Below are 22,172 nucleotides of genomic sequence, written 5' to 3'. Positions count from 1 at the left end.
CTCTGCTTCGAGTCTCAGATACACAGTGTATTTCTTTTATATAACTTTTTGTTCATTTCCTAGAACTGACAAAATACTTCAGAGAAATTAATCTGATGAATACAGTTTCACTGGCCTCATTAAAAATTCAAGCAATAATACCAGAATAGTAATAAAAGTTATTGTTCAAAAAACCACTGCAGACCTGGGGCATTAAATGTGTCATCAGTTCCAGCTCAATGGAACCAAATACACCTAAGAAAATAGTGTGCTCCAGTGTTAATAACAGTACACTTCAGATTGCTAAAATGTTTTTTTATTTTCGATGCTACACCTATTTCTTGCTTTTTGTAGAGCTGAAATACAAGATTTCACCTTACACATGTATATTGTATATTCCCAGCAAGAGCTGGGAGAGAGGATTCCTGTCTGGTAGTTGCTACTGCTGCTAAGCCTTTACACAGCAGAGAAAAACAAATGGCAGCAAATCAGATGACAGTGATATTCAATTAATAGTCCATCTGGAACCTGGAAACAGTTGTCCACTCTACTCTGCCACCAGGAGCCTGTACTTTCTCCCATTCTTTTTCCTGACGTGCCTGTGACATAGCAACTTGATAGCTCTCCACAAGTTTTCACTCAGGTCAGGTCTGGCCAAGGGAACAGATTTGGTGGCCTCACTTTGCTCCCAAGGAACGCTTTTCCACAGGCTGACCTGTGGGGCAGGCAAGCTCAAGCTGCAAAAGGTAATTTGAGAAGACGCTTAGGGAGAAACCTGCTCATCTGTCTTCTGTGCTGGCCAGGGCACTTCAGCTACAAATACCAAAAGCTGACTGATAAATACCAGCAGGGTTTCTAACGGAGAGTCAGAGCGAATCACACCAGCAAGGCGGTCCGAGTAAAGCTGTGGGACTCCAGCCTGGCCCTTTTTCTTCCAAAATGATGGAAAGTGTTACCTGAGGTTCAACAGGTAACGAAGACCATGTTTCCACACAGCTTTGGACTGACCGCTTGCAGCAGGGCTGGATGCCTCCAGCTGAGCCCGCAGGCAGCGGGTAGGCCAGGCACGCTTCCCCACCGGGAGGCCTTTGGAGGTAAAAGGCATCTGTGGTGGGCTGACCCTGGCTGGATGCCAGGTGCCCACCCAAGCTGCTCTGTCACTCCCCTCCTCAGGCGGACAGGGGAGAGAAAATGTAACGAAAGGCTTGCCGGTCGAGATAAGGACAGGGAGAGATCACTCACCAATTACCATCACGGGCAAAACAGACTCGACTTGGGGAAATCAGTTTAATTTATTACCAATCAAATCAGAGTAGGGTAATGAGGAATAAACCCAAATCTTAAAACACCTTCCACCCACCCCTCTCTTCTTCCCGGGCTCAACTTTACTCCTGATTTTTCTTTACCTCCTCCCCACTGCGGCTGCAGGTGGATATCTGCTCTGGTGCCTGGAGCACCTCCTCCCCCTCCTTCTTCACTGACCTTGGTGTCTGCGGAGTTGTTTCTCTCGCATATTCTCACTCCTCTCTCTGCTGCTGTTGTTGCACAGCAACTTTTCCCCCTTCTTAAATATGTTATCACAGAGGCCCTACCCCCGTCGCTAATGGGCTCAGCCTTGGCCAGTGGCGGGTCCGTCTTGGAGCCGGCTGGCATTGGCTCTATCAGACACAGGGGAAGATTCTAGCAGCTTCTCACAGAAGCCACCCCTATAGCCCCCCCACTACCAAAACCTTGCCACACAAACCAAATACAGCATCCCATCCTTCTGGCCTCCCTGGGGGAAGAGATGTCTAGACAGTTGGCCACCAGCCCTCATTCCAGGTCTTCTCCTCCCATGGCCAAGAGCGGGGCCCTCTCTGATTGACAGTGAGGGGAAGCTGGTACTGCAAAGGAAGAAAAAGCTAACAAGGAAGCAGGGGAAAAAAAACAGCAAACAAACTATGATACTGAGGTGTGGAAAGAAGGAAGACAACTTGTCTGAGCGCTCCCACAACATATAAACAAATGCCACAGGCAAAATCCGAAATGGCAGAACAGAACCACAGTTTCCATAGGCTTTTCAGTCATAGAAGCCATGACTACTAGCTATTAAAACAGACTTAATGGCCGATAGCTTCCTGTCATCTCAGGTGGTTACAAAACAACAGGGACGCAGGTACTGCCAGCCCCTCCTGTGTCATGACCATGGCAGTTGTCATCCTGCACGCCTGGGGAACGCCGCAGCTCTGGAGCAGTAATGGTCTCTTGCTGCTCCCGAGGGCGATCCCCATAGATAGCACAGCACCTCCTACAGAAACGCACCTTTTTTTTCCTGGGTAATTTCTCTGTAATGACACATAACAAAATTGCCCAGTATTGCTTTCTCTGAGTGTTAACTACTGCTTGTAGGAAGGTTGGGTAGCTCCTTCCTGCAGGACTATGATGGGAGGAAAGGACCTGCCCTCATTTATTTAATAAATAAAATAAAATTGAATGAAAATGAAAAATATTCTTAATGAAAGGTGTTGGGTTTTTTTTTAATAAAAAAGCAAAATCCAAATAGGAATAGTCTACCAAATAATTCTGATAAACTTCAAAAGTTCGACTCAATGTTGAAGGAAAAGAGTTAATGGAAAACATTTCTGAAGCCAGAGAGAATTCTGTATTTATTAACAGGAAAAGTTCAAAAGATTAATCATACAGATTCTTCGACATTTCATCTTGCAAAAGCATAATCCTGATAAGAAAAACATTTTGGCAAGAGCACCCTCACTGTTGAATACATGATGGTTACTCTGGAAAAGGGAGCAAGAGCTAGCTTGTTGAAATGGCACTGCAAATGCAGAAGAAAAGCAGGTTTTACCGAGCACTGGTTCTAGACACTTCTGTAGATGTTTGTCTTAGAGATGCGAATGAAGTGGGAGCTGCAGTCCAAGTTCTTGGACTACCTCTGACACAGCACCAGCGGGAGGAATGAAGGTAGAAAAGCCATCTCGTCCTTGCCATTTATTTTTTCTTTCTCTCATTCCTGCTGGTTTTAACATTGGCAGAGGATTCTCTAGGGGGATCGTAAGGCCATTTGCCTCTGAAGCACAGAGATCAACCGGCAGCTCAGCAAAAAGCCATATTGGGCGAAGAGAAATCCAAACCGCAAGCCAGCAAGGTGAGTTAGTATTTCCACCCATGGTTTTGCAAGGGATTAGCTATTAAAGACTTAACTAAGCTCTGCTTTTCCTGTACAGCTGCAATATTAATAATAGCCATGCATCTTGTAGATCTGTTGTATTTCCTCCACAGCAAGCCTGCAGCAGTGAATATAGCTCTGGGCTGTTTCTATATTACTGAAATTTACATAGTTGTGATTTTCTGACCCTTTTTCTCCATTATCATTAAAAAGAAAAATGAAAAAGTGTTTCTTCTACTCAGACTCTGCTGTCACTCTCCATGCTCACTGTATTATCTGCATCCTCATTATCTGGACCACAACAGTTAAAGTACTGAATGAAGCACAAAGACCCTGGAGCTAACTTAGAATACTTGATGTCACATATTGTCTAACTAGCCAGCTTCCTTTTGCAATCAGATTTTGATTTGATACCGTGGCTGGAAATCTTGAAATTGTTTTTGATTCTGACCTTACTTCTGCCTCTCTCTTGTTTACGTACTTTTGTCACCTCTAGAAGCTTTGAGCTTTATTTCCTTTGTTTTGATTCCACAAATATTCTTATCCATGTTTTAGGTTGCATAAATGTCTGAGGTTTCTATAAAAGACTAAACTTAGGGTTTCAGGACAACCCACAGACTTCCAGTGCTATATTAAACCCTTTTTAGTAACAACTCGTAAAACATGCATCAGTATGGAAATTTTTGGTTGATAACTTTTTTTTTCCTGGATAGGAGGTGCCTCAAACTTCAGGACAACTTAATTCCAGGCCTCATAAAGGCTCCTAGTGCTATTAACTCTACCCCAAACTCCATCCCTGTGTCTTCTCAGCGTGGGAAGGAGGGCACAGGGGGTGGGCATCCTTTACCTTCCTGGCAACACCAGAGGAGCTGCAGGGACTTTATTCACAGGTGGCTTGGAAACAGGCCAGCTACAGTATGTGGAAGCCAAGTGAAATGCATATGGCAGTCTTGGTCTTTTGAGCTGTTGTGTTCTGATAATATGACACCAAATAAAAAAAAAACCATCAGATTTGACCTTCTCCAGTTCTGGACAAAACAAGCGTATTATCAAGGCGGTTTTTGGCTTTCATCTCTCTTCCATCTAATATGTGCCTCCCTAGTAAACGTTTTACAGATCCCAGTGGTTTCTGTGGAGAAGAAACAAATGTTACAACAAAGAAATCCAAAGGAAAAGGTTTGGTTTTGCTGTGTTGGGGGTGGGGGGGTGTTTGTTTTTTTTTTTTAATCCCCTCTTTATTCTTTTGTCCAGAAATGACAAAATTGGTTCCCAACTTGGAACACAATTATTTATGACAATAAATCAGTTGACTTCACTGCTGCCGTGCCATCCAAAATGACTTTGTAATCTGGAAAAAAATAATTGTGCTGAGGAGAAAGGGAGCAATGGCCATTTCCCAGGCTTTTTTGACCTTCTGAGCAAGAATTGGAACTTGCCTAGTGGTTTAGATGCTAATCTGTCTACCCAGTGTGTGGGCGTGCTCTGAGTCACAGCCAACATGTGCACTCACTTCTATAACAGGGCTTCCTAAATATTTTTGTAAGGGTAACTTTTGTTTAACTTTCATTTGGCAGAGTCCCACATTGGGAATGGTCAAAAGCTCAGGAAGGACCATATGTTGTGTATGGAGCTGCTAAGATCAACTTCGAAAGTTTTCAGACCTTTTTCTCTCAAACTGAAGAAGAAAAGCCTCCCCCCTCCCCCCAACATGAGTTAGGATATTGCTTGTTTCTCACCCACTTGCCAGCAAACCACATCTGTCAGGCTTCAAGTGTGCAACAACAACTGTCTGTCCACAGTGAAGATAAATGTCTATTTTTTTTTTTCTGGCATTTGCTGTATTTATTTTTTTAATCCATGCCTAGTGACTAAAACTCAAGGGGCATTCTGCTGAGGACGTTCCAGGCAACTGTAACTGTGCAAGTACTGAGCAAACAGGATACAGGGGCCATATACAGGCAGCATAGAGATTTCTGCGAAGAGAAGTCTTTTTTTTTTTTTATTGTTCTGCTTATTACATAACTGGGAGCACGGATAATGAACATGTTTCAGTCAAAGCATCACAGGTGTTACAAATTGCTTTCTCTCTTGAAGGCCCTGTTATTAACCCAGATACTGCTGGTAATAATACCTGCTGCTCTGCAAATAAGCCTGAAAAATGCACTGGGGCCGGATTCAATAAAGGGCTTAGGTGACTCAGCACAAGTTGGTGTAATACCCCGTATTTAAGATCTCAGGCCTTTGAGCAGAGTCCGAATCCTGAGCAATAGATCTATAAAGTGCACAAAGAGTGCTAGGTGCCTGCAATAACAACCCCAAGCAGCTTAGCATGCACCTGCTTAGACCTAGCCAATAAAGCTGGCTGGGTGGGGAGAGGAACCTTAAAACCCACCTGGCAGACCTGCAAGGAGATATTTGCATTCGGTTGGGATCCACAAACCAGATCCCTTCCAAAATATAGCTTTGTGGGGTTTTTTTCCCTTTTTTTTTTTTTTCTTTTTCTTTTTTTTTCTTCCCTTCAGAGAATTGAGCAGGCCCTACGCTTCTTAATGTTCCTCCTTTGCCACGGTTGCCATACATTCATATAACACCCTGCTGCTAAAGCTGTAACTTGGGAAGCGGATGTCCTAAGTTTGGTTCCCTGCTTTGGCTGCACAGTGTGCGTGGGAGGGGGGCTTCACCCCCCCCCCCCCCCCCCGAGATTATGCAATTAGCAGCTCTAAAGTAGGTCAGTGTGAGTGGGCTGGAGGGATATGCTCCGCATCCTCCAGCTGCAACTGTGCAGAAAACAATTCAAGATTCATTAGTCCATAAAGAGAAAGCGCATATTAAGCAACCAAGTCATGTTTCCTTCATGCTCAGGATGCTCACCTGGCATGAGGGCAACCATGTTTCTGGCCCTTGTCCATGCTTGATTTTCTGTGTTTTAACCAGTGGTGGTTGTATGTGAACTACAAGAAAAAGAGGTCCTAGCAGGGGAACTAAAACTCAGGCCTGTCCAGCTCTGCTTGGAGTGAGTGCTGTAACCACCAGCAGGCCCGTGACATGGCTGGAGCGGAGCTGCCCGTTGCTAGAGTAGCCTCTCTTCTGCTACCCAGGCTTTCTCTCAAGAGACTGAATAGATTTGAACTCAAATATATTTGGGTCCAAATATATTTGAATATTCCCTATTCAAATAGGGAATGAAAATTTCCAAGTCCTCTAAGTAAATAATCAGGCTACTATGTAGTGCTTAGGCAGAGGAGAGGAATTTTGCATTTTCAGCTGCAAACAACAACAGCCACTGCATGTGGTAAGGTGAGAAATAGGTCCCTGGAAGCTAGATGTGCTCTGAGGACACTTGTGGGGCCAGCTGTCCCTACAGTAGGCTTAGTTAGGGATACATACAAAGCAAACCTTCAATTCACTCAACTCCACCAAGATTGGGACAACTCAGGACATGCACAGAAGTACAGCTCCAAGCTCCTGGTAAACTTAAGAGCAAATAAGTCCTTGAACTTAATCAACATCAGCTTTGTTGGGATTTTAGTCTTAAATCAATTGGGTCAAGTCCCAGATCAGAAAATCTTGTATGGATCTGACACCTAGCTCCTTTTTATATGAGCGGCAAGGGATAGAGCCCCCCCTGCAGACTGCAGTGCTCCAAGCTAGACCATCCATCTGGAAAGAAACACCATGCAAAGTTTTGCTCTCAGTTACCCCATTACAACTTTGACTCGGTGGTGATGCAATTGACAGCATAACTGGACCAAAAATATGGCAGCAGATTTGGGTTTTTTTTTTTTTAAGAGGCAAGGCCATGCTATAGGATAGTAAGGATAAATGCCAGTAAGCAGACCCCTTGCTACCAACAGCTCCATGTGGCCAATGCAGTAGAGCCTCTACCCCTTGGAAATCCAGCACAGCAGAAACCTCACAGATGTGATGAAGAAAAACTCTCCAAAGAGTCAGAAACCTTTCCAGACCCAGGAGCTCAGTGGACCGTAGATGTATGTGTCTTTGAGACGCAAAGTGTCAAGTGTATGGCAAACATATTCCAAGTCCATTTTAAACTTCTTTCTCCTGTTTTCTTCCTCAATGTTGTTTCCCTTCCTTGCAAAGCTAGCCTAGGCCAGCCACTCACTGTCCCTCAGAGCCCATCTTCCTGCACGGGGAGCTGAGCGCCTCCAGATGCTGGTAGCATTCCCACCCACGTTTCTGCAGCAGCAGAAACAACAAAACAAGGACGCCGTGTGGGCAAAGTCCCTGCACCCTCCGGGTTTGTGAGCAGCCTTTATGCAGCTGCCAGGCCCCCAGATGAGCCTGCAGAGCTCAGGTGTTCACTCCAGCTCCTTTTCCAGCTGAGCCTGGCACATTTCTGGGACAACTAAGATCATCTGTGTGCAAAACGAGTAGCCAGCACTGGTTATATCCACTTTATGTGTTTTTCAGAGAAGCATTTTAGTGGCCCATCTATTCAGAGTGAGCATAACTTAAACAGTTTCCCCAAATATACGTTTTGGTAACCTTTGACTGGTACAATTGTCCTTCTTATATTTCTACCTGGGCTCCACCCTTGCATTGCATAAGCCCTTCTTCCAGAGGTAAGTCAACAGAGAGGAATTCACATGGAAATATCTTCTGATGCGGGGTTGAGATGAGGAGCATATGAAGAGCATGTGTATCACTTTTGGCTTGTTTTCAGTTTATTTTTTCTTCCTTTCAACATATCTGATCTTCAAAAAGTAAGGAGTGATATAGACTTCATTTCCTATTAGCTGACTACAGCTATAGATTGGATTGACATACACTGATGTTTTCATTTGGCAAGTTATCAAAAAATCAGAGCCAAAAAAGCTGACAGTCAGGCAGCACAGTTCCCTGGAAAACAGATTTCCTTAAATAAATCTTTTGTTTTGACAATATGACAGCTCTGTTCAAGAACAGTAACTGTATTGGGACAGTATATTTTGATTTCTCCAAGACACTCAATTTAACACTGCATGACATTTTGATCTAAAATGTGCATTAACTGGAATTTACAGGGTGTGTGTTAGATGGATTAAAAATTGATTCCCTGGTAGATCTTTAAAAGGTAGCTGTCCATGAGGACACAACTGGGGCTGTTTTTCTTATGGTCTGTCTGGGACCAGTTCTTAGTCTGACATGATTTAATATGTCAATCCACAATCCAAAAAGAAAAAAAAAACATCTGAAGTCTTTACTGGCAAATTTGCTAGGTGATTCAAAAAAATCAGTGAGGTCATTAATAGGGAATCACTCCTGCGTTGAGGGTGGTGATTTGTTTAAATGGTCAAAGTCTAAAAAAATGCATTCTGATATGATCAAACAAAAGATTTTACATTTGAAAATAGAGAAATGAGGCTGAGGCTGAGCAAATGTCTGGGAAACCTGTTCCAGAGAAGGACTTTTTAAAGACTCCTCCTAGACAATCACCAGATTTTTGTCTCCTCAAGACATATAGAGAACAGAGACCTCCCACATTTTCCCATCAGCACACACATAATACCGCAGTGCTGCTCTTAAGCAGCAAGAATGAAATATATTAATTTTAGAATGCTTTTTCAAATTTGAAATCTAGGTAAGTCATCCTGAAAGGATGGCTGGGAAAACATAATCATCAAAAACAAGCAAGCAAACAAACAAACAGACAAAACCCCCTCACTCCAAACACAAATCCTTTTGGGTTGAAATTTCCTTGCTTGGTTTCAACTTAAAGGTGATTGGCTTTTGGAAAGATTGAAAAAAATAATTTCAGTAGTTATTAATTGTGTGACAGGTAATTAAAGTACAAGCACAAAAGTGCTTTGTATTTTAAAAAAAGTTGTTCAGACTAATTTTTTTCTGTCCAAAGTTACTTCCTTTCCCCTCCTTTTTTTCTTTGTAAAGGCTTAGACTAGTGTGCTTTTGTCATGTGCTCTTCTAGAGTTACGAAAAAAAATATATATCTGGGCTCTGGGAGCATACAAATATTACTGAAAGCAACAGACTAACAGAAGATATTAAAAATACATGAAAAATTATGAAACCATTATTAAAGAATAACACAGAGGGAGAAGTGCAAAAAGAGAGCTTCTATTATTTTCCTTTGAAATTTACATTTGTAAGCAGCTATTTAGGAATATCTAGGACTATGTCACATAGTTGAGAAGTCTGTTTACCACTATTCCAGAAGAAACTGCATTTATTACATAAATTTTGCTTTCTAAGAGGAGTAAAATCCTTTGTAATGGCTAATTTAGTGTATTTTCCTTTGAAAACCATCTCTGCCGAGAGGGGCTTTTCGAAAGGCTTTGAAGAGGTTGATGAGAAAGGTGGTGTGCTGAGCCTAGTTAGGTAGCTGTGCCTATATGCGATATGTACACCTCCCACAACATTGTTTTGACAATTAATAGTTTTTTGAGACAGGAAGAAACTGTCCTGTAGCAAGATCTGGGATGGTGGGATCTTACCATCTGTGCTGCTGTTTCAGGACATTTTATCTTCCTGGTCTTGTCATATCTGTCATGAGACAAGCCTCCTGGAGAGATACCTTACACCAGACGTTACTACTCAGTAGTTTGCCCCAACTGCCTGGTGAAACAGAGTGACAGACCACAGAAAACCCCAGCTAATATTCACAAGGAAAGAGCAGTATTCACCTGCGGAGTGAATACCCTGGCACTACAGCATTGAACCTTCATGGACCTATGAAAAACATGTCCCCTGACTAACTACGGGCTAATTTTTCAATGTTGTAACCATCCTGGTGTGTCTTGGAGGACAAAAAAACCCCATAAATGTCTTCATTTTTCCTTGAAAGACATTTAGGGAGACAAATGACACTCAGCAGAAGACACATGGAAATGCATCGTCATGGACAGCTAGACCATAGGTTCATATACGAAGTCTCAGGTTTTTTGTTGACTTCACATAGCAACAGATACAAAGCCAACAGCTCCCAACAAGTAGCTGCAGACTCCCAAAGACGTGCCATGCCCGTTTTGCTTAGCAGAAAGGATTTCTTAAAAGACTTAGTTTTTTTATTTATAAGCTAAAATCTGCAGCAGGTTGACCTTTTGGACCAGTCCAAGAAAGCACTTAGTTTTGACCTGAAATGCATCGCCCGCTCAGGCACAGTTTGACCCTTTACAGCTAGAATGGGCCCATTCAGTGCTCAATTTGCCTTTTTAACATGTCAGATACATGTACTACCTCTTCCTGGCAAGCGCTTAATACCATAACTGCAACGAGGCTGGTCCTCCACATAGTCCTTCCTTCAGCCCATGGGGTAACTCCATTGGCTTCAGGGGGGGGTTACTGTTGATTCATGCCACCAGAAGGTATAATTAAGAGGACCCAGCTCGTCCATCCTGAGATATTACATGGCTTCCTTCCTCCTATGGATTTATTTCCTTTGGGTTTGATTTGATTTTTCTATGCGAATTTTTCAGCCTCTACAGTGCAGCGTGGCACATTTCTGCGAAATTGAGGGCCAAACTGAGATTGAGAAATCTCCCTTTCTCTCTTACACACATGCAAAAACAACGACACGCAGTATAAAGTTACATTTCATATACAAAACTGAGCAATTTGAGAGTTCGTTACCTTTTATGTCTTCCATAAAAGGCAATTGGGTGATTTTAACCCAGTATGACTCTTTTTTTTCTTTTCAACATTAAAGTGAACAACAGAAAAGAAAACAAAGGAAATCAGTCCACGAAAGAGAAAAATGCTCACCTATATCTCTTAGGTTACAGCAAAGCTAAAAACAAATTACTGTCATCCTGCTTTCTAAAAACCTTTAATAGGACACTAGGCAGCAGAAAGGAAAGCATCACCGTTTTTTTATAGTACAGATATTATAATTCCAGGTTTCATTTAAACTCTGTTACAGTCAGTTGGTTACGAGCGGGCTGGCTCCTAAGTCAGCTCAGCAGGACACTGTACGTAAGGAAGATTTTTAACTGTCTGTCGCCTTTTGCATATGGGACTTTGTAGGGAGTAGAAAACAAGACAAAATAGAAAACATCCCTCCACAGGTAAACTGCATCTTTGCTGACATCCCTGTCCTATTCCGCTCTTGATAACCAACATGGAGTCCTATACAAAGTGACATTTTTACGTCCAGAACAAAGATGATCCTTCCATCTGGAGTAAATTTTAAATAACATCCTCGTGAAATTGCCAAAACAAGCCAGGCCATTCAAAAGGCAAAGTTTCTTGAGTTTCTTCAAAGAAAGAAGTTGTTTTTGCACTGAACTTTGTTCTCTGCAGTGCATTGAAGTGGCTTCAGGACATACTAGTTCCATTTCTACCTTTGCTTAGTATTTTGTTCAGACAAGTCCAGTCCAGACTTAGTTACCCGACTTCATTGTAGTCAGCTACATTTCTACCTTTCTGTCATGCTCGTCTTTGGCACACTGGAAATCTGACTTGGTGTTTTTCAGAAGTCTTTTAAAACATTCCTAATCATTTTAAAAGCCAACATGTACAGGTTTTTTTTTTTTTTTTTTTTGTTCTTTCTTGCCTGTGTTACATTTCCTAGTAATAAAAATAAAGTTTCTGGTTAGCAAATAAGTTCTGTGACAGCTTCCTTTGGGGAAGGAGGGATGGATTTGGAAATATTTGCACTGTAGTGTAACTCAGCTGACATTTGGATAAAGTATTAGAAAGCTTGCTGATGCCTCAGGAAAAAGAGGCTTTGCATTGTCAAAAAAAGAAGACGTTGTTTTTAATCATACTATGTCTTTTTAGAAAATGTTTTCACAGCACTCCAGTCTGCCGCTCAAGTTACTAAATCAAAGCTCATTGTTCACATTCTCCACCACACAAGTAGCCCCACGCCACAGCACTTTGCAAATACAAGTGGAAAGTCAAAGATTAAAGCAAGTTTCTTCAAGATGCTTTTATATCGGAGTTCTTCATATGAGCATCCTTTCTTTTGCTTGTGAGTACACTAATCATATTTCAATTGCATGCCTACAATAAAAAGTTAATAGCTTCCTTATTTCCTTATTTTAGCATTTCCCCTCTACTCCCTCTGCCTTTTCAATTATACTAGCTAGATCATTTCTTTCATTTCCTTTCTCCAGTGTCCTGTTTTCATTTCTTATACAAAATCATATTTGGTCACTTACACTTTTCTTGAGGATAAGCACAAGACAGCAGCATCTCTTGCTCCACCATGGTGCAGTCTGTTGAAGAGGTCAGTGGTCTTTTGAATAGTACTTTAAGAAAATATTTTGGAAAGCTAAGCTCACTCATGCAGGCTTCTGATCTTCTCCAGTACTCTTGGCTTTTGTGTGTTGTCACATGTTATCCTCCCTCCTGAGAAACCTGTGAAACAGGTCTGGCAACACACATCTTGTGTGTCAGAAGAGTTTTAATTGATTCATTGCAACAGGTACCCACCCTCATTAAAAAAAAGTTGTTGAAAGGAGTAGTCTCTTAGCGCCTCATTTGAAATTACAGAACCTACCGAATGTCACAGCTGGTGCACTTTAAAGGGAAACTGCTTGCTGGGTTTGTGAATATACAGGAAATAATTTAAAATCAATCTTACATGCCAAATGAACCACAGCTAGCGGTATAATTCGGATGCTCCTGCACTGTGGCAGAGCAGGAATCCTTCCTCTGTGCACCAAAGTGGCAAGGGCTGCCACTGCGTCTCCTCAAGATTGTCCCACAGATTTCTTGTGGGACAAAACAGCTCCGCATCTCTGCTACAGAGGCCTCTGTCTCCATGAAAAGCAACTGTGATTGCTACTGACGTGAACAAATTGTGTGGACGTGACTTCTGAGAAATGCATCGCCAGGACCGTGAGGTTAATAGTGCCTCAGTGCTTGCAGAGAGGATTCTTCCATGTAGCAACCACAGAGGTTGCTCTGCCTTTCAGCAGCCCCTGTCCACCCACCCGGGGCTCAGTGCGGAGCCCCCAGCACTGCCCTGCAAGCCCCTTGCAGCTCAGTTACCATTTATCTGTTACCCCCGGGACCAAGAGGGATTGCAGGTGGGCCCTCATTAAGACCTGTATCAATTTCACATCAAGGCACATCTTGTAGTCCCCCCATAGCAGTTTCCTGCTGCTGTTGCCCTTGCAAGGTGCTGATACCATTGTCAAGTGCAAGCAAGGCCGTGGTTAGCAAGGAACCAAAAAGCAGGAGACGCGGGATTTATGCCTGACTCTGCCTCTAATTTGCCCTGTCACCTTGGGCAAATTGCTTCACCTCTCAGTGTTTCTGTTTCCCCATCTCTAACACATGCATAATTATAGTTCCCTTTCTTTGGAAAATGCTTTGAGATCTATGTACAAAATGCAGCATGAAAAAGGAAGCTATCATTATTGCACACTTGTAAAATGTTGGGATGAGGCAGACAATAAGCAGCAAGCATTTGAGATTTCATGCATGTAAAGTATTGTGTTTTAAGAGGAACATGACCTTATTGTAATAATGATTTCAAAGAAAAGATACTCCTACAGAATTTGGCAAAAGTTCCGTTTCTGTTTTCACAGTGGAATGCTGAGAGAAAAATCTAAATCAATTCTCACTTCTAGGAACATTACGCCCTCCTGGAAACAGCAAGTCCACCAGAGGTTCCTCGGTGGAAAATGACATAATAGGGCAATTTCCTGCTTTTCCCTCACCTGGGTAAATAAAATCTCTCATTTTGCAGCCTGTGAGTACTTACATTGTATTCAATAGGTCTAAATACTCGTCCTCTTTCTCCTTCTCTCTCTTTGAAAACTAAAAGTCAACAAAGCTTACAAAGATTGGGTTTTTTTCATGTGCAGGTAAGCTTGAACAGACTGATGCAAAGTTGTGTTTTCCCGAGGTTGAATTAACTCACATGGGAGCCTTGTACTTGTTTTAATACCTCAGCGAATAAAATGAAAGAGGTGTTTGTATTCACCCCACTTCTACAGTGTTGCTCATTGAGGGGGCCCTCCTCAATGAGGAGGATTATAAAGGCCATGACAGTGAATTAATTTTCCCCTGGAGTTTAGAGCAAATAATTTTTCATCTGCTGTACTTGGGAAGACAGCAGCTGCTGGGCTGTGAGAAGTGCAGGATGGAGCTGCCTTGGCTTTCCTGCCTCTGCTTCTGCTGCCATAATCCATGCACTTTCACTCTCAGCCTGAAGACATCTCAAGTGATGGCAACACTCTTGAGATGATATACTGAGGACCCATATAAGGTTGAAAACTAAGACAAACTTGCAAAAGCTTTCAGGAATTATACTGTCTGTGTTGTCTGTGAAGAAACGAAGTTATTGCTTTTTCCCTCTGCATCCTTTTTCTGTAAGACAGTTCTCAATAGAAATTTGTTTATCCACTGTCCTGCTTAGACTAAAATCCTGGGTAATTATTAACATGGGTGAGAGCCCAGAGATTAAGCTGGGCAATGCTGAATTGAAGATAAGTGGCTGTGGGGAAATAGCCTTTTGTGAAATGCCCCTTGATTGCACGTTAATACTGGCACATTCTGAAAGCTTACCTGTCTTGAAACATAATTCTCTACATGACTTAACATGGCCAGCCAGGTTTATTACAGACCAGGAGAATGGTAAATGTATAACCTACTCGCTTCTTACTCCATATTCCATTAACTTCAGAGCCATGTTCTAAGATGTCCTAAGGTTACTGCACTGACGATTTATAGTAAGAAGTGAATCACCTAGAGCTGCAAGCTCAGAAACCCTTGGAAGTACATTTGCAGAAGGGCGTGCATTTATTTGTATTGTCTGAATACATACAGTTGCAGTAGGTGACTTCTCTATAATCACATTCTTACGACATTAGCAAACTCATACTGGGTATCAGATTACCATGGTCTGATTTGAATTTCAGTGGAAAGGACTGTAATGAAAAAAGAAAGGCTTCTTGTAGAGAGGTAATATAAAAATTGCACAGGAAATCCTTTAAAAAATGGATTGTTGATGATAACTTCCTTCTCCAAGTGGTAGAGGAGCCAACGAGGAGAGGTGCTATGCTGGACCTTGTTCTCACCAAGAAGGAGGGGCTGGTGGGGAATGTGAAGCTCAAGGGCAGCCTGGGCTGCAGTGACCACGAAATGGTGGAGTTCAAGATCCTGAGGGCACTGAGGAGGGTGCACAGCAAGCTCACTACCCTGGACTTCAGGAGAGCAGACTTTGGCCTCTCCAGGGATCGGCTTGGTAGAGTGCCATGGGACAAAGCCCTGGAGGGAAGAGGGGCCCAAGAAAGCTGGGTAATATTCAAGGATCACCTCCTGCAAGCTCAGGAGCGAGGCATCCCAACAAAGAGGAAGTCAGGCAAAAACGCCAGGAGGCCTGCATGGATGAACAAGGAGCTCCTGGACAAACTCAAACACAAAAAGGAAGCCTACAGAGGGTGGAAGCAAGGACAGGTAGCCTGGGAGGAATACAGAGAAATTGTCCGAGCAGCCAGGGATCAGGTTAGGAAAGCAAAAGCCCCTATAGAATTAAATCTGCCAGGGACATCAAGGGCAACAAGAAAAGCTTCTACAGGTACGTCGGGGATCAAAGGAAGACGAGAGAAAATGTGGGCCCTCTCCAGAATGAAATGGGAGACCTGGTTACCCGGGACACAGAGAAGGTGGAGGTACTCAATGACTTTTTTTTGGCTCAGTCTTCACTGGCAAGTGTTTGAGCCTCACTGCCCAAGCCGCAGAAGGCAAAGGCAGGGACTGGGAGAATGAAGAGCCGTCCACTACAGGAGAAGATGAGGTTCGAGACCATCTAAGGCACCTAAAGGTGCACAAGTCCATGGGACCCGATGAGATCCATCCGCAGGTCCTGAGGGAACTGGCAGATGAAGTTGCTAAGCCACTATCAATCATATTTGAGAAGTCATGGCAGTCCAGTGAAGTTCCCACTGACTGGAAAAGGGGAAACATAACCCCCATTTTTAAAAAGGGAAAAAGGGAAGACCCAGGGAACTACAGGCCAGTCAGTCTCACGCCTGTGCCTGGGAAGATCATGGAACAGATCCTCCTGGAAGCTATGCTAAAGCACATGAAGGACAGGGAGATGATTTGAGACAGCCAGCATGGCTTCACCAAGGGCAAGTCCCGCCTGACTAACCTGGTGGCTTTCTATGATGGAGTGACTGCATCAGTGGACACAGGAGGAGCTACAGATGTTGTCTATTTGGACTTCTGTAAGGCTTTTGACATGGTCCCCCACAACATCCTTCTCTCTAAACTGGAGAGGTATGGATTTGATGGGTGGACATCCTCAGGTGGATGAGAAATTGGTTGGATGGTCGTATCCAGAGGGTAGTGGTCAACGGCTCAATGTCCAGATGGACATTGGTGACGAGTGGCGTCCCGCAGGAGTCCATATTGGGACCGGTACAGTTTAATATCTTCATCAGTGACACAGACAGTGGGATCGAGTGCACCCTCAGCAAGTTTGCAGACAACACCAAGCTGAGTGGTGCGGTCGACACGCCAGAGGGGACGGGATGCCATCCAGAGATGGGCCTGTGTGAACCTCATGAGGTTTAACAAGGCCAACTGCAAGGTCCTGCACCTGGGTCAGGGCAACCCCCGGTATCAATACAGGCTGGGGGATGAAGGGATTGAGAGCAGCCCTGCCGAGAAGGACTTGGGGGTACTGGTGGATGAAAAGCTGGACATGAGCCAGCAATGTGCGCTCGCAGCCCAGAAGGCCAATCGTATCCTGGGCTGCATCCAAAGAAGCGTGGCCAGCAGGTTGAGGGAGGTGATTCTGCCCCTCTACTCTGCTCTGGTGAGACCCCACCTGGAGCACTGCGTCCAGCTCTGGAGCCCTCAGCATAAGAAAGACACGGACCTGTTGGAGCGGGTCCAGAGGAGGGTCACAAAAATGCTCAGGGGGATGGAACACCTCTCCTATGAAGAAAGGCTGAGAGAGTTGGGGTTGTTCAGCCTGGAGAGGAGAAGGCTTTGGGGAGACCTTATTGCAGCCTATTGGTACTTAAAGGGGGCTTATAAAAAAGATGGGGACAAACTTTTTAGCAGGGCCTGTTGCAACAGGACAAGGGGGAATGGCTTTAAACTAAAGGGGATATAAGGAAGAAATTTTTTACGCTGAGGGTGGTGAAGCACTGGCACAGGTTGCCCAGAGAGGTGGTGGATGCCCCATCCCTGGAAACATTCCAGGTCAGGTGGACAGGGCTCTGAGCAACCTGATCTAGTTGAAGATGTCCCTGCCCACGGCAGGGGAGCTGGACTAGATGACCTTTAGAGGTCCCTTCCAACCTAAACTATTCTATGATTCTATGATTCTGTAATTTTTTTCTCTTTCTGTGTTGAGCTGTAATTCTGCCTGGGGATGAAACATGTCAGAAATTGTAGCTTTCACCCAGCCTTTGGAAATGGAAGGCACAGTGTCAGTTGATTCCAACTTTTTACAGCAGAGAAGTGAAAAATAGCAATGGAAGCTAGGCTTTTTGGTGCTTGAGATAATATTTGGATGAGTGAATGCATTTGGTTAAATATCAAATCCTAAAAATCTGAAAACCATCTAATGAGCTAAGTGAACCATTACTGTCAACTGCAGCAAAAACACTAGGAAGAGTCAAGTTTACATACAAGACCATTCTGTTCTAATCATGAAATTAAAGTATGAAGCGATAGCAGCCATTTATGTTTTTGGACAGACTCCAAGCATTCAAACCGATGCATACATTTATATGTGAGTTTTTGCAAAGAGCGTTCAAATGACAAACATCCCATAATTGCAGTGCTTGATCTTCCAAGAAGCTCATATCTATAATTATAATCATGTGCAGGTTTACAGTGACTGTGCAATTGATGCTTGTCTCCACTTCTGTCACTGAAGTGACAAAATAACCAAGTCATGCTCGCATCTGCTTCCTTATAATGCTACATTTGTCCTCACCCCAATATCTGGCCATAACCTACAATTATGTGTCATTAGCTTTCTGTGGTTGTCCAATTCAAGGCTGATTTGGGAATATGCCAAAAGCCTAGGGTGGACCCTAACTGGCATGAAATGGAGCAGGTTTAAGCAATTGTTTCTTTAAACAGCACAGGTTTCCCACTTCAGGTAATAACTCTGTTACCCAGTGCAATGTGAAGATGAAATCCTGAATATATTGGTCCGCAGAGGCGTGTGATCGTGTCATCCAGACCATTTGGGTAATCTTTGCTTTTCTGTTCTAACTGAAGGACCCTAAAATGCTTAATTCAGCAGAATAGTGTTTGTTTGAAAAAGGCTTTCAGGTAGTACTGCAAAGCATCTGCTGCTTGCACAGCAAGTGCTACAGGACTGGGGCAAGGGAAGGAAAGGGAGCCAGTGATCTCTTCGGAAGGGATGAAGCTCACTTGGGGAGAAATGGTGCTGAAACTGCTGCCTCAACCTAGAAGCAGTGAGCCGTGAGGTTATAAAACATGAAGATGGAAAGCGTGGCATTAGCGGAGTACACATCCACAGCAACCGCGTGCAGGTGAGAGGCACAGCGCACACTGGACACAGAGCTGCTGTGTGCAAAAGGCTTTAGGAAGCATTATCGTGTTGCATCCATGTGTTTAGAGTGATAGGCTGCTTCCTCGCACTGAGTTTCGGACACCTGTGGTGTAGATCCCTGTATGTGAGGTGGTCAGCCTAGGCTGTCTCCATAGTCAGTGGAGAGAACCAGGCGCGCTGAGGACATGAGTCATCTGAGCTGTTCCAGACATCTCGTTTAGGAGGAGACAAACCATGCCCTGGACCCTTTTGTGTACTGACTCGCTTTCCGTTGTCTGTAAAGGGGACCTACTGTGACCAGCTCTGAGGTGAACCTCTACATTTACTAAGATGAATTCTGCTTTTCAGACACTGCACAAAACCAAATAGGTTGCATTTATTCTTCTAACTGCACTTTTCCATTCCTTTTCTCAGACAGGGGAATAACAGTTTCCACTAAGTTGTGCCCTGCGGACTCTAGGATGACCCTGGGACATCCTCCTGAGACCTACTACTTGGACCCTAAAAAGCAAGAGGAGCCACAAGGCAATACACAGCAATACCACCGCTGAACATGTCACCACCTAGAAGCAAAAGTAGGGGACCTGTGTGGAACACTTGAAATTTGTCCTAGAACAAGATTTCCTGAAGATGATATAAAACTCTTGTAATGTTTGTGGGGTTTTTTAGTTTAAATTAAACAGCAACTCAACATTTTGATATCTCCAGATCATAAATCAAAAGGCATCACATATTTGTAGGCAAAATCTAATTCAAGCATCCACTGGCAGGGTAACTTCTGTGTGACACGTATCCACTGTCAGACACGGTGCAGGTTTCTGCAGAGCAAACAGCAGTAAGATAACTTGGCACACTGGCTACTTCATCTGGAGTCATTTCAAGGAATGCAGCTTTAAATGCTTGCCCATTCAACACCACTATCAAAGTTTTTCCTCCTAGACTGCCAGTTCCTTTAGATTAATGAGTAGAAAACCCATCAGGCTGAAAGGACCATGGGAGTGAAATCAGCCTGCCGAGCTGCAGCAGAAACCTAAAGGGATCCAGGGACAAAAGGCTACGTGATGTGCTTTCCCACTCTCTTTGAGGGTGATGCAACGTGCTGTTAATCCAGCACTGTTTTTTTTTTTTTTCTAGCTTTAGCTCAAGGGATCAACAAACACACCTGAAGGCATGAGGGATGTGTTTAAACAAAGGAGATGTGAACAGATTCAAACCTCAGACTTAAAAACAGGCAAACAAAAAGACTGCATAAGGCAAAAAGGAGGCAGTTGCAGTAATTGCAAGGGAAAAACCATGCAGAATAATGAATCCAGTAATAAATTGCTGACAGCACACACAGATTTCCAGTTAGCTCTGTGTGCTGTTCCACTGCCTAATCCTGCCTGTTGAGGGGGGCACAATCTGGAAGATTGTTTTTTAAGTATTAACTTCTCTTTCCAGCTTGTTTTCTCTCTGTATTTTGTTACATTGTGGTGTGAGTTTCTGGTCGATGGGCTGGTGAACCAAGACGGCTGATGCACTGCGAGTCTGCTTCTGCTACACACTCGCAGCTGCAGCAGGTCCCCTCAGAGCCCTGCTGACAGGCTTCATTACTTGTGGCTTTGAATCCACATTCAGGATTTCCCGGGGTTCATCTGGCCATTACAGATGAAGGTGCACTGAGATGCTTGGTGGGCCGACATCACTCAGGTCTGTAGCTGTTTGCTTAAACTAAATACTTAATCATACTAGTCCCTTATGGATAAAAGAAAGTCAAATTTAAACTTCGAAGGTCCCATGTTAAAGTCAGAAAACCATACTCTGCAGGTCAAGATTGTTCTTGCTGGGAAAAGTAGGGAGAGGTAGATATCCAAGTGTCAGCCCTGGAACTCTTTATAATGACAGATAAAGGCAATACACAAGTTCCTTTTTAATGCTCCTACATTAAACAGTAAAGGAAGGACTGCATTAGTTGCTTCCATTCAAAATATATTCATAGAGAACAAGGTCTCCACCACTGGTTGTGCTTGGACCATTTTCCACAGTTAACCTCTGCAGATCACCCTAAAACAAAGGAATAGGGAAGCCCAATTAATTTAATTCAAGAAGGGAAGATAGCTGGAGAAAAGAGTGCATGGATAGTTCCCTTGGTCGTGGAAACCCTCCGTTATGTGTCCTCCTCAGAGCCCATTTGCTCTGAGCTCCCAGCATTTAGAGCACCTAAGTGTACATCAGGGGCCAGAAGCCTCTTTGAGCAGTGCTGGGTTAGGGGTGCGCAAAGCTGGCTTAAAACCACTGCTGTACACATCCTCCTCTCACCGCTGTCATTTGATGTGATTGCCTAGATTTTCATCTATTTTTCAACTACAGTAGTTAGCATAAACTGGCACTTCCTCACCCTTAGTGCTGAAAATCATTTTTCTCAGGAACAAAAACACCAGAAAGGTATAATAATGAGAGGAAGAGGATAGTGTTGCCTATTAGTCAGTGTATGTAGTCAAGTTCTTTTAGAAGACAGTAATTAAGCATAAATAGATTAGATAATTCTAATCGTTGTTGGAAATGATAGGTTAAAACTAGAGGGCACATTGAAGGTATTAAATATACAGGAGATCCCTAGTATTACTGTATATATGTGAAGTGTAAAGAGGGGATTATTCCAAGGGGGGGAAAAAACCCAACTACCAATGTTCCTTTAAAAAAAAATCATAAAACCGATCATTTAGGGTGTAGGAGGTTGCTTAGAGTTAGTTGGAGGGTTTAATTATGCTGCATTTCTTGGATGAGTAAGCTTCTTAACTTCTTTTCAATGTGCTGACCAGAGGATGTGTAAGCTTCACTGTATTTAGTAAATACCTTAGGGTAGACGAATTCCAAGTGACAGCCACATGGTTTCATGCAGCAAAATGGTGACTTGTCATCACCATCAAGTTATCATCGCACAAAATGTCAACAAAGAAATGGCTATGTTACTGGCAAATGAGTGTGACACCTTAATGACATGGAGTGGCATTTCGCTTCTTTTCCACGGGTATAAACCTCAGAAGTGTGACTCCTTCCTAACTTAGTTTTAAATCCCCACATTTCTTTTGTCTTGATACTCATTTTCACAAGCGTGACTCTTGCACACCCACTACAAGCAGGCAGCCCCTGTTAACTGTATCTTCAAATTTTAAGAAGACCTAATGCAGAAGGAGCCGGGCACCAAAGGAGCCTGAACAGGGAAAAGGCCCTGCGGAGGCAACCCAAATTTAGGCAATCTCTGATTAAAGCTTTAACCCTACCAGATTATTTGTGCCGTGTCCAACAGTTAAAGTGAATTTGAAGCTCCAAATGCATTAAGCTTTATGCTTAAGGAAGGAGCTAGAAATGCCCCTGTGCAACTCCATTCTGGATTAGGGAGCCAGATGAGTCCATGCAGACCAGTAAAGAAAACGTCCCCCACTCAGGCAGCAAGACGACGGGGCATCCTCTATTTAATCGTCTCAGTAAGAACTGCACAAACTGTTGGTGTGGCTTCGAAAATCAGGTAAGTGTTCAGGTAGGTAATTGTTAGACGAAAGGAAGTGACATGTTGGGTACAAATTAGCTTAA

General features: G+C 43.4%; 1 protein-coding gene across 2 annotated transcripts in view; it reads right to left on the bottom strand.

The window, feature by feature from the left end:
• Positions 1-12,401, bottom strand: part of PTPN3 (protein tyrosine phosphatase non-receptor type 3) — a 182,103-nt gene extending 169,702 nt beyond the window's left edge. For both annotated transcript variants that reach the window (XM_076330221.1, XM_076330222.1), the window contains exon 1: positions 12,262-12,401. In XM_076330221.1, coding sequence (XP_076186336.1) covers positions 12,262-12,388 — 127 coding nt within the window. In that variant the 5' untranslated portion in view covers positions 12,389-12,401. The remainder of the gene's footprint in view (positions 1-12,261) is intronic.
• Positions 12,402-22,172: the final 9,771 nt, after the last annotated feature.

Source organism: Aptenodytes patagonicus, chromosome 2, assembly GCF_965638725.1.
Source record: "Aptenodytes patagonicus chromosome 2, bAptPat1.pri.cur, whole genome shotgun sequence".
In the NCBI taxonomy this organism is placed as follows: domain Eukaryota; kingdom Metazoa; phylum Chordata; class Aves; order Sphenisciformes; family Spheniscidae; genus Aptenodytes; species Aptenodytes patagonicus.
The sequence above is the reverse complement of the archived record's forward strand: the minus strand, read 5'-3'. Positions and strand labels throughout refer to the sequence as shown.